This window comes from Gadus chalcogrammus, chromosome 17, assembly GCF_026213295.1.
Source record: "Gadus chalcogrammus isolate NIFS_2021 chromosome 17, NIFS_Gcha_1.0, whole genome shotgun sequence".
In the NCBI taxonomy this organism is placed as follows: domain Eukaryota; kingdom Metazoa; phylum Chordata; class Actinopteri; order Gadiformes; family Gadidae; genus Gadus; species Gadus chalcogrammus.
Window position 1 is genome coordinate 5040163 of NC_079428.1, and position 13892 is coordinate 5054054.

General features: G+C 49.1%; 1 protein-coding gene across 1 annotated transcript in view; it reads right to left on the bottom strand.

Annotated features, from left to right (window-relative positions):
* Window positions 1-109: 109 nt before the first annotated feature.
* The window catches only part of rpgrip1 (RPGR interacting protein 1), a 16419-nt gene continuing 2636 nt past the window's right edge, over window positions 110-13892 (bottom strand). Inside the window, exons 5-29 of the mRNA XM_056575934.1 lie at window positions 13344-13446; window positions 12636-12788; window positions 11778-11883; window positions 11441-11464; window positions 10452-10598; window positions 9771-9844; window positions 9097-9347; window positions 8798-8904; window positions 8498-8548; window positions 7817-8005; window positions 7554-7671; window positions 7007-7170; window positions 6239-6575; window positions 5307-5482; window positions 4813-5045; window positions 4356-4471; window positions 3769-4031; window positions 3476-3526; window positions 2874-3167; window positions 2565-2625; window positions 2244-2314; window positions 1689-1878; window positions 1262-1346; window positions 838-965; window positions 110-442 (exon numbers count right to left, since the gene is read on the bottom strand). Of these exons, the coding sequence (XP_056431909.1) occupies window positions 216-442; window positions 838-965; window positions 1262-1346; window positions 1689-1878; window positions 2244-2314; window positions 2565-2625; window positions 2874-3167; window positions 3476-3526; window positions 3769-4031; window positions 4356-4471; window positions 4813-5045; window positions 5307-5482; window positions 6239-6575; window positions 7007-7170; window positions 7554-7671; window positions 7817-8005; window positions 8498-8548; window positions 8798-8904; window positions 9097-9347; window positions 9771-9844; window positions 10452-10598; window positions 11441-11464; window positions 11778-11883; window positions 12636-12788; window positions 13344-13446 (3719 nt within the window). The 3' untranslated portion in view covers window positions 110-215. The remainder of the gene's footprint in view (window positions 443-837; window positions 966-1261; window positions 1347-1688; window positions 1879-2243; window positions 2315-2564; window positions 2626-2873; window positions 3168-3475; window positions 3527-3768; window positions 4032-4355; window positions 4472-4812; window positions 5046-5306; window positions 5483-6238; window positions 6576-7006; window positions 7171-7553; window positions 7672-7816; window positions 8006-8497; window positions 8549-8797; window positions 8905-9096; window positions 9348-9770; window positions 9845-10451; window positions 10599-11440; window positions 11465-11777; window positions 11884-12635; window positions 12789-13343; window positions 13447-13892) is intronic.

The window sequence follows — 13892 nt, forward strand, 5'->3', positions numbered from 1 at the left end:
AACGCTATATTGACCTGATTTATTAGGAAGTGAAGCGAGATTATCACCAATAATGGACGACAAACAGACATGTGTCAATTAAACCCAGAAACCAGAATGTATGCCAGTGTACAATTTTATTTGCAACTTTCTTCTGTAAATCAACATTTTATCGTTGCCCAAAAATAAGTTACTAATAAATCACTATTCAACATTGCTCATTTAAACTCTATTAATTAAAAAAAGTCGCTGTCTTCGTCATAATCGTCAACGTGTATCTGAGGTTTTTTCTTCTTCTCCTCTCTCTCCTCTTCCTCGTCCTCCTCTTCTTCGGTGGTCTGGCCTTCGTTCTCTGGCTCTTTCTCCCTGTGAAACTCCCGGTAGATTCCCGTCAGAGCTTTGGCTGCCTCTAGGGAGACCTTCAGCTTACCGATAGAGTCTCCCTCCTCGTCCACACTGACGACTGGAACACATGATCATTCATTAATTCATACAGTTACTGCAAGACAGCAATATTTCCCAATTTTATATGCCTTTAAAGGTCCCATGATACACCACCAGGTGTGAGTATAATTAGCCGTTACAAGCCGTTTTGAAAATCTGCCTCTTCTGACAACACAAGTGGGCGTCTCCACCTATATGTGTGTTGGATAGATCAGTCTACCAGCCTACCCAGTGGACTGTAGCAAACGTTCTCTAGGTGGACACGCCCACTAGCCATGTCAGAAGAGGCAGATTTTCGAAACGCCTTATCGGCTAATCACATTCATTGTCATATCACATGTCATTGTCAAAATGTAAAGGAAATGATTATGACAAGTGTTATGACAAACGTCACAAATCCAAAACAACACCTACTATCGATCTGACGTTCGATGACATCATTTCCTGTGAGGAGAAGTTCCTGGAGGTCCAGGAAGGCGTGTCCCACGTCCACACACTCCTCCTCGTCATCCATTGGCTCACTGACCACGGTGAACTTCAACCTTATTGTGACACACGCGCGCACACACACACACACACACGCAGAGACACAGACACACACATACACGCACACATGCGCAGACACACACACACACACACACACACACACACACACACACACACACACACACACACACACACACACACACACACACACACACACACACACATAATCACAATCAGTGTCTGTCACAGAGCTACGTCAGCTGCCTTCTGTGTTATGATCCACTATGGATGGATGGATGGATGAGTGGATGGATGGGTGGATGGGTGGATGGATGGGTGGCTGGTACACTACCTGCCCTGGCTGGGGTCGGTGCCCTCCAGCATGGTGTAGAGATACTGCCTGAGGGGGGCCGACTCGGACCCATCAACATAGATCACTGAGAGAGAGAGAGAGAGAGAGAGAGAGAGAGAGAGAGAGAGAGAGAGAGAGAGAGAGAGAGAGAGAGAGAGAGAGAGAGAGAGCAGAGATAGAGAGTGAGAGATGTAGTAAGAGAGAGATAGATGTACAGTGAGAGATAGATAATAATGGAGAGAGATTGAGGGATGCATAGAGAGAGAGAAAAAGAGAAAGATAGGGCGAGGGTCGGAGAGTGATAAAGACCCAGCGAAAGATAGAGAGACAGAAAGGGGAAAAGAGGATAAGAAACATTAGTAAAAAATAATAATAAAGGTGGTTAACTTCCAAGTTAAGTATGGGCGAGTGGCGCCCTCCCCCCCACCTCTGGTGAAGTTGTAGTGGACCTCCTCCCCCAGGGCGGGCTTGCGGAGGGACATGGGCGTCTCCGTGGTCGCCATGGGAACGCCCAGCAGCCGGTACTCCACGTAGACGCGCTGCACCGATTGGTCGCGGGCCACTTCGGAGGAGGGGCCAAAGGTCAGGGACAGGATCTCCACCCTCAGCTTGTCTCCCTTTGGGTGGAGAGAAAGGTGGAGGTTGAGTAGACACAGGTGGAGGTTGAGATAACACAGGTGGAGGTTGAGATAACACAGGTGGAGGTTGAGTAGACACAGGTGGAGGCTGAGATAACACAGGTGGAGGTTGAGATAACACAGGTGGAGGTTCAGTAGACAAAAGGTGGAGGTTCAGTAGACAAAAGGTGGAGGTTGAATTCACAAAGGTTAGGGTTCTCCTACTCAGGTTGGGGTTAGGGCATCTTGTTGAAACTGTGACCATCGGGGTTCAAACCCAGAGCCTTTCAGGCTGGGAGTCAACCCTAGCCACTACTAGAGAGGACTCTCCCCCCTGGTGTTGGTTGAGGCCTTGCTTTTCTTACCTTCCTGGTTTCACGCATGGGAGGAACCACGATGTCGTCGCTCCGAGACGAGCCGCTGGACTCGCTGACGACTACGCCGATTGAGACAAGACGAAGAAGAAGAGACACGTTCAACACAATACATGATGACGAGTAGTGTACCTTCCAAGTGTGTGCGCTGGTTTGTGCGAAGGGACGAGCTCACATTACAGAAAAGAAACTCATCTGTATGGCCATTGGATTTTGTCCCGATGGTTTGCCCATCCCTAAGTGCTAGAATGTATTGTGTATTTATGTGTAGAATGTGTGGATGAGCCTGCTGTGTCTACTGTCAGTCATTACCCCGTTCCTCCCCTTCGTTCTCCTCCTGCTCCATGGACCCCTGCTCCAAGAGGCTGATGTCCTGATGAGAGAGAAGCACGCAATGTCATCTATCACCGCAACACTCTGGTATGCAAATTGGTGAATGGACTGCATTTATACAGTGCTTTAAAATATTGCCTGACATTCACCCATTCATGCACACATTCAAACATCGGCAGCGGAGTCAGCCATTCGAGACAGCCAGCTCGTCGGGAGCAGTTGGGTGAGGTGCCTTGCTCAGCTAGGAGGAACCGGGGATCAAACTATGAACATTGCGGGACTTTGTACCTGACTCCTTGCATCGCTGACACAGCTCACAGCAGACTGTGTGGAGTCTCCGCGAGAGAGCAATCTCCCTGAGGAGATTCTCCCGGACTTCCTGGATGTGGCACGAAGGGGCGTGGCTTGGCGCCGCTCAGAGGCCAGAGGGGGCGTGTCCGGGGGGCGGGGGGAGTCAGGTGATCGCTTGGTGGTTCGCTTCCGGCTTGGCGGTGGCAGGGGCGTGGGTGATGAGGTCACAGGGGTGGGACGGACTAGCGGACTGTCCTGGGGTCGTCTCAGCTTGACTGGCGCCTGTCGTTGCTTTGGGTGAAAGTAGGCGGGGCAATACGGTTTAAGTTTACGTAGCTGTACCAAACCTGTACCAAATAAAGCAACTTGTCTGAATTATGATAGTATAACAATTGCACATCCAATGCTATATATGACATACAGAAGTGGGTGGATGCTTTTAAGAAGTGCAGCAATACAGTGGGAATGTGTGTGTGTGTGTGTGTGTGTGTGTGTGTGTGTGTGTGTGTGTGTGTGTGTGTGTGTGTGTGTGTGTGTGTGTGGGTGTGTGTGTGGGTGTGTGTGTGTGTGTGTGTGTGTGTGTGTGTGCAGCTTAATACCTGAGGTTTGGAGACCACTGCTATGGCTTCTCTCGGCTCAACAGTATGGATCTATGACAGAGATAATTCATATCAAACTCATTTAGTTTGACTCGCAAAAGGTTATCGTATCTTGCCCAGCTGCACACATTTGGATCAAACCAAGAACCTTTCTAGGAAGCAAACCCTCTTACCCCGAGACAGACCATCTTCCCGTTCCAGCATGATATACTGTAGATCAATGTGATCCTGTTTGACATAAAGCTTCTGTATTTTACTGTATTTTGCCATGTTTAAGTGCTGACCCGTCTCACCTTGACCCTGGGTTTGGCAACCGGTCTCTGGATCCCCTCCTGCTGCTCCTCCCTCCCCCTGGTCCCCCTCTGCTGGCTCTCCTCAGTACCGCCATACTGTCTGTACGCCTCTCTCTCCGTCCCTCTCTCCGTCTGCTGCGACCAGGACGGGCCCACAACCGCGGCTTTGGCGCCCCCCGGTGGTTGGAAAGGGTAGCGCCATTTGAGGAGCACCCGGACCACACCGCGCGGCCCGCCGGCAGCGTCCCTCAGGACGTAGTCGCCTGGCGAGAGAGAGAGAATCACGGAGAGGTGAGCCACTAACTCAAGTGCTGAGCTTTAGACGAGTAAGATCATAGGATGTATATTGGGGAACAAGGCTGAGTAGTGTATTAAGTGCGGTGTATGGCAAGATGTCACGTGATTTTTTATAGCCTACTGTATATCTGTAATATCGTGGACTTTTGATGCTGCAATCAAACATCAAACATCTGTTCTGCAGTCAACCCTGGGTTGTAATAAAATTTAACATTTCTGGATTTATTTTTCGTTGACATAAATAAATCATAAGGCGTCCAAATAAGGGTTGAACTCTACTCCCCCCCCACCTCGGATGTCGCGGCCGGTGGCCAGGCTGCGGAGGGGCACGGGGGTCTTGGCCAGGTAGATGGGCGGGACCTGGTCGTCACTGTCGTCAAATACGTACACCCACAGACTGCCTGAGCTGGAGAAACCGTTCAAACATGATGTTGTTGTTCTCAGAGGAAGGCCCTGATAATAAGTGTGAGAGTTTTCGATTTTTTCATAATTCATATTTATTGCACTTTTTTCTTTTCTTTCTGACTTCGAACTCTATTTAGGATATCCAGAAACAATATATATATTTACTCTGCATTGTCTTTTAAAAAAAAATCCTTATTGAAGAAAGAAAATAAATGTTGTTGTTGTTACAACAGAAAATGTACAACTGTACAAATATGCTATTATAGGCCTAATAAAATAAATAAAATTGTTTATTCTCGATTTTATTTTTTCTTCAAAATTCGACTAATTGCACAGTCCTACCTGAGGTACTGCAGAACGTCGGGCGTCACCGCCAGCGGGTAGCTAACGGTGTCGTCGAACGCGGGGTCGGCGCAGCACTGCACCGTGGGAGAGACGTGCGGCGGCAGGTCGTAGAAGCGGTACGTCAGGTAGGCGTCGGGAAGTAGTCCCGGCCACCTGGCGCTGAGGCCCACGCAGCGCTCCACCGCGATCACCAGCTCGTTGGGTATCCCTCCGCCGTGGTCAAACAGCTCCTAAGCGCAGGGGACGGTCGATTAAAGTGGAGCAACGTTAAAGGCAGGGGTCAGCATGCAGGGGTTTTCATGCCCCTGTATCGTCACAATACTTTGTTTAATAAAAAAAGCAATATGTAAGATCATTTATATCATATATGTATATTGTTCTTCATCACATTCTGCCCCTTTTCAGGCTTCAAACACACTTCAATGTTTGTCCTGTGTGTGTGTGTGTGCACGTGCGTGCGTGCGTGCGTGCGTGCGTGCGTGGACTGTTACCCCCGGTGCGACGTCCTGCCAGCCCACAAAGAGCTGCCTGGCGCCCGTCTGAGTGGCGCCCGTCTGCGTGGCGGACCCCCTGAACATCATCCTGTCCGCCGGGACGTCCACGGGCTCTGCGGGGGGGTACAGACGCACCCAGTAGTCGACCACGCCCACGATGTCCCCCTCAGAGCCTAGAGAGGGAGGGAGGGACAGGGAGAGAGAGAGGGAGGGACAGAGAGGGAGGGACAGAGAGAGAGAGGGAGGGACAGAGAGAGAGAGAGAGAGAGAGAGAGAGAGAGAGAGAGAGAGAGAGAGGGAGGGACAGAGGGAGGGAAGGAGAGAGGGAGGGACAGAGAGGGAGGGAGGGAGGGACAGGGAGAGAGGGACAGAGGGAGGGAGGGAGGGACAGGGAGAGAGAGAGGGAGGGACAGAGAGAGGGACAGAGAGAGAGAGAGAGAGAGCGAGAGAGAGAGAGAGAGAGAGAGAGAGAGAGAGAGAGAGAGAGAGAGAGAGGGAGGGACAGAGAGAGGGAGAGGGGGAGAGAGAGAAAGAGAGAGAGAGGGAGGGACAGAGAGAGGGAGTCACAGAGAGGGAGGGAGGGACAGAGAGAGGGAGAGACAGAGAGAGCAAGAGATTTTAAACTGCCAATCTAAACTGATATTTTTCCATGGCAAGATTGAATAAATCTTGATTGAACTGGGGGAGGCACAGGCCGCCCACGAAAAAATAAAATAGTGTAGTTTGAGTCAAAGTTTGTCATTTTCTGACCAACTAAATTATATTGTTTGTTCAGGATGACATACGAATAACAGTCACAGCAGCTGAGTTTGATGAACTCATTATAAGGTGTTAAATAATGGATATAGTAGTCACGTGGTCCGATGAGATAAGACGGTAGGCCTACTTAATCAATCCACAAAAAGTACCACAAACCAACCCCCCCTCACCCGTCATGGTGACGCTCCCAGCCAGCCGCTCCCCCCTCCTCTCCAGCACCCCCGCCAGCCCCATCCACCCCCCGCCCAGGGTGAGGAACCGGACCCCGCCCGCCGTCTGGTGCAGCTCCACCCGGACCCCGGCCCCCCCGCCGCGGCCCCCCAGCCGGGCCAGGTCGCGGGCCGACAGCGCGTAGCGGGACGTGAAGCCGTAGCTGGGCCGGGGCCCCGAGACCAGCGGGGTGCAGTGCACCTCGTAGTCCAGCAGGGCGTAGGTGCAGAAGGTGACCGGGTCCTGGCCCGGGGCCCCCCCCAGGGCCCGGTGGCCCCCCGGGGTGAAGGTGGCGTCCTGAGAGGTGGGGGTGGAGGAATGCGTGGGGTTAGCTGGTATCATAATAGCTGGGATACAATGTGTATTCACGACGGTGAAGGCTTAGTTATGGTCCCACGTCGACGCAACGCAAGGGGGTTTAGGGACCCTTCACGACCTTGCAGACCCTCCTTGCGTCCACCTCAAGGGCCCGACGTGCGCCTCCATAAAATTGTAAACTTGAGTCGATGCAGCACAGCAGTGAGGGCTGTGATTGGCTACGAATCATTAGGCATTAGGCATCAGTCTGTTTGCATTTTCAGGACCTTTATGGGACACTTTCAAATATTACAGTTTTTTTTTTAAGTTGTAATATATTGGCATAAGCCTACGATTTTTTTTTTAGCCAACTGAACATTTGAAGCAGTGTTAGAATATTGATATTTTTATAAATGTAATTTCTTCCGGACCTTCAGGTGAATCTCCAACATGGACTCCCCCGGCCTGAGCTGGGAGAAGGAGGTGTCGTCCTCGATGGGCTGTACCACCTCTTGGTCCCCCCCTGGCCAGGTGTACTGGATTGGTATGCTCCGCTTGTAGTTCCTGGGGCTGTACGCCAATTCTTTCAGTTGGGCTTCAGGGGAGGTCAAAACCACACTGAGTCAATTTATTGAATATTTCAGACTCGCTTTTATTCCTCATCACTGCTTCCAAAAACGTTATGTGCTATTGTTACACTTTGTTACACATATGTGGAATGATGAAGAATGACAAAAGCATATATTAATTTTTTTACAACTATCTAACGTTTATATTTCAACATGTCCAGGTTAAGTGGAATAACGATAGACGTGGGAATTTACATAAAAAAATCCAAGTTTCTAGGCCCATCTTCTGAACAGAGAAGGACACATCTTGTGCACCTTAAACTGTGTTTGTTCCACAGGAGAAATTCACACTATCGATATATATTAATAATATATATAAACATCTATATATGTATATTCATATGTTTACCTTGTAGGGTGTTGATCTGAAGAGCCCTCTTGGACAGCAGTTTGTCTTTCTCCCCGACTCTCCTCCTGCTCTCTTCCCTCTCTGTCTCCCTCTTGTGGTTCACAGTGTCTAACTCCTCCTAGAGAGGGAAGGGAGGGAGGGAGGGAGAGAGGGAGGGAGGGAGGGAGGGAGGGAGGGAGGGAGGGAGAGAGAGAGAGAGATATATTTATAATGTATTGATAAGAACATTCTGATATATGTAACACCTCTACAGCTCGACCCACCTGCAGGCCGGTGGCGATGCGGTGCTCCAGCAGCAGCATCTCCCTGGTCTTGCCGAGCTCCATGACGGTCTCGGCGTGGGCGGCCTGTGCCTCCCCCAGCCCCTGGCCGGGGTCTCCCCCGCCGCCGCTCCCCCCCACAGCCTCCAGGAAGACCAGGCCCTGCCGGCCCTCCTGCTGCAGCCTGAAGGCCTGGCCACGGCGGAGCGGGGGGGAGACATCACATTAAATCACATCACATCATATCACATTACATCACATTACATCACATCATATTACATTACGTTACATTCCATTACGTTACATTCCATTACGTTGAACTTACAACGTACTTTACATTACGTTACATTATGTTACAGTACACTAGATTACATTATGTTACGTTACGTTACATTACCTTACATTCCATTACGTTGAACTTACAACGTACTTTACATTACGCTACATTACATAAGATAACCTTCCATTACTTTACATTACATCACATTGCCGTACATAATAGAATTGTAGGGACGAGCACAGGTGCATCTTGTCGGGTTAATTATGGGATAGCATGCCTACAGACCCATACTGAACTTAATGAGCTAGAACTGTTTTTATGTCTATCACACCTTTGTGATATATTCCTATACACATAAATACACACACACACACACACACACACACACATTTTTTTGGACAAACCTTGATCTGCAAGAGGGTTTCACTCAGGTCCTCCACACTCATGTCAAACGCCTATAGGAGAAGCAAGGCAGAGCATCATAAATATCTGCCAAACATCTAAAATGTTAATATTTGTTCATTGAGCACAAATGTTTGTCTAAAGCAACTTCAGCCAATTTGGGCCAAGACTAAGCTTTTCGATTATTAGGTGCATCAGAGAATCATGCAAGGATTGAGATCTGTTTATGCGATAATCCAGAAGCTCGGAAGAACCACCTCTTCGGGCACAAAGATCCAACATGAAAGACATCTTTCACACACCTGACTGACTGAGTCCAGCTGAGTCTGGAGGAAGGTGACTTGTTCATTGGACAGCTGGAGCTCCTGTTGTAGAAGATCAGGTCTCTCCTTCGGAATCTCAGACGACCCTTAGATGACAGAACGGGTCGGGATCGAAGTTGTGATTAATTATCATAAGAAATAATATGAAACTGAAGCAGAAACACCGGTAAAACCAGCAATGCATTTTTCCCCTTGTTATTAGCAGAGTAAAACAACTTTATGTTTATAGTATCGCAAGTTCTTTCAAGGATTATAGCGGTCAATTGCTTGTCCCTTACCTCTTCCACTTTGCCTCCGTTCCTCTAACGCCTCCTTCTCCCCTCTCAGTCTTTCCATCTCCTCTTCCAGCGTCCTTCTCTCCTCGGCCATCAGGCGGATTGTCTCCTCCTGTCTCTGCAGCTCCTTCTCCCTCTCCCCCTCCTTTCTCCTCTTCTTCAAGATTTCTTCGCTCCCGTTTGGGTCGACTTCCTCTGTCCCGCCGTCGTTTTGTCCGTGCGTGTTTTGGCGCCCTCCTCTGGCTGATAAGGTACTGCAGGGACCGAAGGAGATAGATATGTGCATAGTAATATGTAGATATAATGTCAATAGTGTGATGTAAGAATATTTATATTTTAAGATTCTATACATGGTAATATTATTGTTTATTATTAACAAAATTATCTAATAAAAGCATTGAATTACCCTGTGAAGTACCCTATTCTACGTGATAAATATCTCTACAGGGCTAGTACATCAGAGGGGACTACTTCACTTTACTTTCAAACACAATGTATTGATTGTCCTCCAATATTGACAAATCATTTCACGATTAATTGCAAAAAACAAAATACATAGCTATTAAAATAATAACCAACATTCAAACAACATTCGTTGCGATGACCAAGCCCTATAGATCCTGAAACTGCTCCTTTATCCCAGTGCCACCTCCCAGCATGAAGAACTTGTTTGGTACCTCTGCAGTAGGCTGTCATAGCTCTCCTTCAGCAGACGCCTTTCTCCCTCCAGGTCCGATATTCTCTCTTGGCGCTGAGAGACACACGCATCCATGTCATGTTATGTGCCTTTAGAACCTTAGAAGTAACGTGTGTGTGTGTGTGTGTGTGTGTGTGTGTGTGTGTGTGTGTGTGTGTGTGAGTGTGAGTGTGTGTGTGTGTGTGTGTGTGAGTGTGAGTGTGTGTGTGTGTGTGTGTGTGTGTGTGTGTGTGTTTGCCCGTGCGTGTTTGTGTGGCCGTGTCGGTATGTGCAGGCCTACATGTGTGTGTGTGTGTGTGTGTGTGTGTGTGTGTGTGTGTGTGTGTGTGTGTGTGTGTGTGTGTGTGTGTGTGTGTGTGTGTGTGTGGGTGTGTGTGTGTGGGTGTGTGTTTGGATGCATGTGTGTCTACGTGCATCTGCTTTTGTGGGTGTGTGTGTGTGTGTGTGTGTGTGTGAGCGTGCATGCGTGTGTGTGTGTCTGCTTGCATCTTCTTGTGTGTGTGTGTGTGTGTGTGTGTGTGTGTGTGTGTGTGTGTGTGTGTGTGTGAGCGTGCACATGTGTGCTTGTGTGTGTGTGTGTGAGCGTGCACATGTGTGTTTGTGTGTGTGCACATGTGTGCGTGTGTGTGTGTCTGTGAGTGTGTGTGTGTGTGTGCCTGACCTCCTGCAGGGTCTGCATGGCCAGTGCGGCGGTGGTGAGCTGTCCCTCCAGGCCCAGGGTCCGCCTCCTCTCCCGGCTCAGCTCCTCGTTCTGCTCCTCCAGACGGCCCAGCAGCGCCCCCTGGCTCTGCTGCGCCCCCCTCTGGCCCTGAGGAGGCATTACACACGTTATCACACACAAACACACGCACACTTTAACACACACGTTGATAACCACACACACTTACAAGGACAAATTAATACGTGTCATACGTTAATACACACACGCACATTAATAAACCAGTCGTAGCAATACACACACGTTAATACACACACACACACACACACACACACACACACACACACACACACACACACACAAACACACACATTGATATGCACGTCGTGCGTTAATACACACACACACACCCACACACACATTGATACACTCACACATTAATGCACACATACGTTAATGCACACACACACACACACACACACACACACACACACACACACACACACACACACACACACACACACACACACACACACACACACACACGCACGCATACATACGATACACACGTAAGTTAATATAAACTCACATTAAGACATGCACACACATTAGTACAGATGTTGTACATTTATACACACACACCCACACTTGTGCACAGATTATTTGTTAATACTCACACACATACAAATACGCTAATAAACACAAATTAAATCCACAAAAACACACATTAATACGCACAACATACGTTTATAAGCAGACACACAAACACACATAAGTTAATACTCAACAGCTGAACGCACCAAATACACGTCACACACATATTAATACACACATCATAAGTCAATACACACACACACACACAGACATGCACACTCATGCACACACACTAAGTCATCCTTGGATGCATGTAGACAGCTTAGTGTGGTGAGCATGAGTGTGTATATGTGTGCGACGTGTGTGTGAGTGTATTTTACTTATTTCTGGGCTCTCACCTCCTCCAGCTGGTTTTCATAGGCCTTCAGGGGAAAGGGGCCAACATTTATGTTTACATTTGGCATGTTTGACATGAAACAGAAAACCAAGATGGCTCATATCTAACAAGAACCCTTCAAAGTGGACCCCATCCAATACAACGGAATCATGGAATCATTGGTTTGTTGCGTGAATGAATGGATGGATTTTGAAAGAATGAATGAGCGGTGGTATGATTCCATTGGAGCATGAATGAATGAATGAACTAACGACTTGATGGACGACTGAGTGAACGAATGGCTTGACGCTTGGATGGATGAATGGAAGCACGAACGAATGAGTGGACGAATGACTGACCTCTTGCAGGTCATGGAACTTCTCCTGTGTGACTCTCAGGGCGGTGGTCGTCTCCGTCAGCTGTTTCTGGAGCCTAATGAGGTCCACGTTGTCCCTGATGGTCGCCCTGACAACCAGACACACCACCACTTAATACTGCCACTGGTGCTACCGGTGCTACATAGCATAGCAAGTAGGCAGGCGGGCCTTGCATTTATGCGTGTCAAAGCATCATCGATGTGTTATCTTCACTAGTTTAGTCTGCTAAAACCATCTGTGATGGCACATAGAAATGCTGACATAAATACATACAATAAAACAATTCAACAATGCTGCATTGGCCTTTGGGTTGTAGGTGAACGTCGCCACCATTTTGGAGAGGCCAATACTGGGCTGTAAACAACTACAAGCAAATGGCATAGCGGCAGGTTTTCTGGATTAAAAGGAACTCTAACGTCTCAATTTATCAACCAATTTAAAAAAGTCGTTATTATTCATGCCTTCATGATCCACATGGAGTAAAACAAATGAATAAATGTACATTATATACATATTCTAGATAAAAATATGGATAGAAAAAAATCCATTCATCATTCAAAGGCACTCATGGAAATCTGCCGAGAAACGTAAACGTATGTAAAGCGTGCTTTTCATCCAGAAAAAACAGCAGCTCCCCTGTTTACTAATACAGTTTTTTTACAGGCCGTTCTCAGCCTGTCTTACGTGACGCTGACGCATCACAGCCACGGGTCGAAGCAGCCGACGCGGCGTCTGTGTCTGAGCTTAAAAAGCATCGGAGCCTTAATCAGGGTGACGAGCGACAGCTGCGCTCCTCCTGCGCTGACCCCTCTGTGGGCGTGGCTACGGCCGGCGGCCCACCTGTGGCCCTGGGCCTGCTGTCTCCTGGCTCCCCGCGTGGCCTCGTCCACCTCGTCCACCTCCCTCTCCTTCTCCTGCAGCTGGTCCCGGAGCGCCTGCACCACCGCCTCCAGCTCCACCACCTGGCCCTGCTGGCTCTCCACCACGCTGGACCTGGTGGGGGCGGTGGGGGGTGGTGGGGGTGAGGGGGTGGTGGATGGAAGGTGGAGGTGGGTTGGATGGAAGTCGGGTGGGGAATGAAGGTGTGGTGGATGGAGGGTGGAGGTGAGGATGGAGGTAGAGAAGTTCCATCGTTGTCGTCCTCATTTGAGGGTTTGATAGTGTGGTTTATTGTGGCGACCGAGGCTGCGTGTGCAGGTGCCCCACTCACCTGAGCAGGGCATGTCTGTCCGAGAGGAGGAAGAGACGAAGATCAACAGAGGTTCATCGTCCCAAACACAGAAGGACACAACAGCATTGTGCACGCCATAACACACAAACACACCGACCACACACACACACACGCACGCACGCGCACGCGCACACACACTCACACACGCACAAACACACAAACACACCGACCGCACACGCACACACACACACACACACACACACACACACACACACACACTCGCACTCGCACTCACACATTCGCACACACACACACACACACACACACACACACACACACACACACACACACACACACACACACACACACGTGCGTACAGTCTCTCTATCTCCCCCCGGGGGTCCTCCTGGGGGCCGCCGTAGCGGGGCGGGGCCGTCTGGGCCGCCCTCCTGACTCCGCCCTCTCCGTCCGCTCCACGACCTGCGACAACAGAACGTCGCTACGTCAAGACACTGACCTGCAGTGTTGGGTGTCATCCATCCACCTAACATCCACCTAACATCGTCCACCTACCCACCATCACAGAGAACCACACCGACAGGCCAACAGACAGAAGATACTATGTTAGCTTGTAGTACTATTATTTATTTAATGGATGACACCCATTGCACTGCTAACCGTCCCTTGAAGGGGGGACCCCCCAGTCTGCGTCCGTTCTCAAGATTTCCTCGATTATAATTATGTTTTATTGTATTTTATTTATTTTTTAAGCACAGAAAACACAGACGCACATCTTGTCTGAATCTTTGAATCTTTTTCTTGCTTGGTTAAGGTTAGCCTGGCTCCGCCCGCCTAAGTACTTCCGCTCAATGTTCATTTCCCTTCAGTACTACGCCTGGGTTTCCGGTATATTCCTGGGTTTTCTC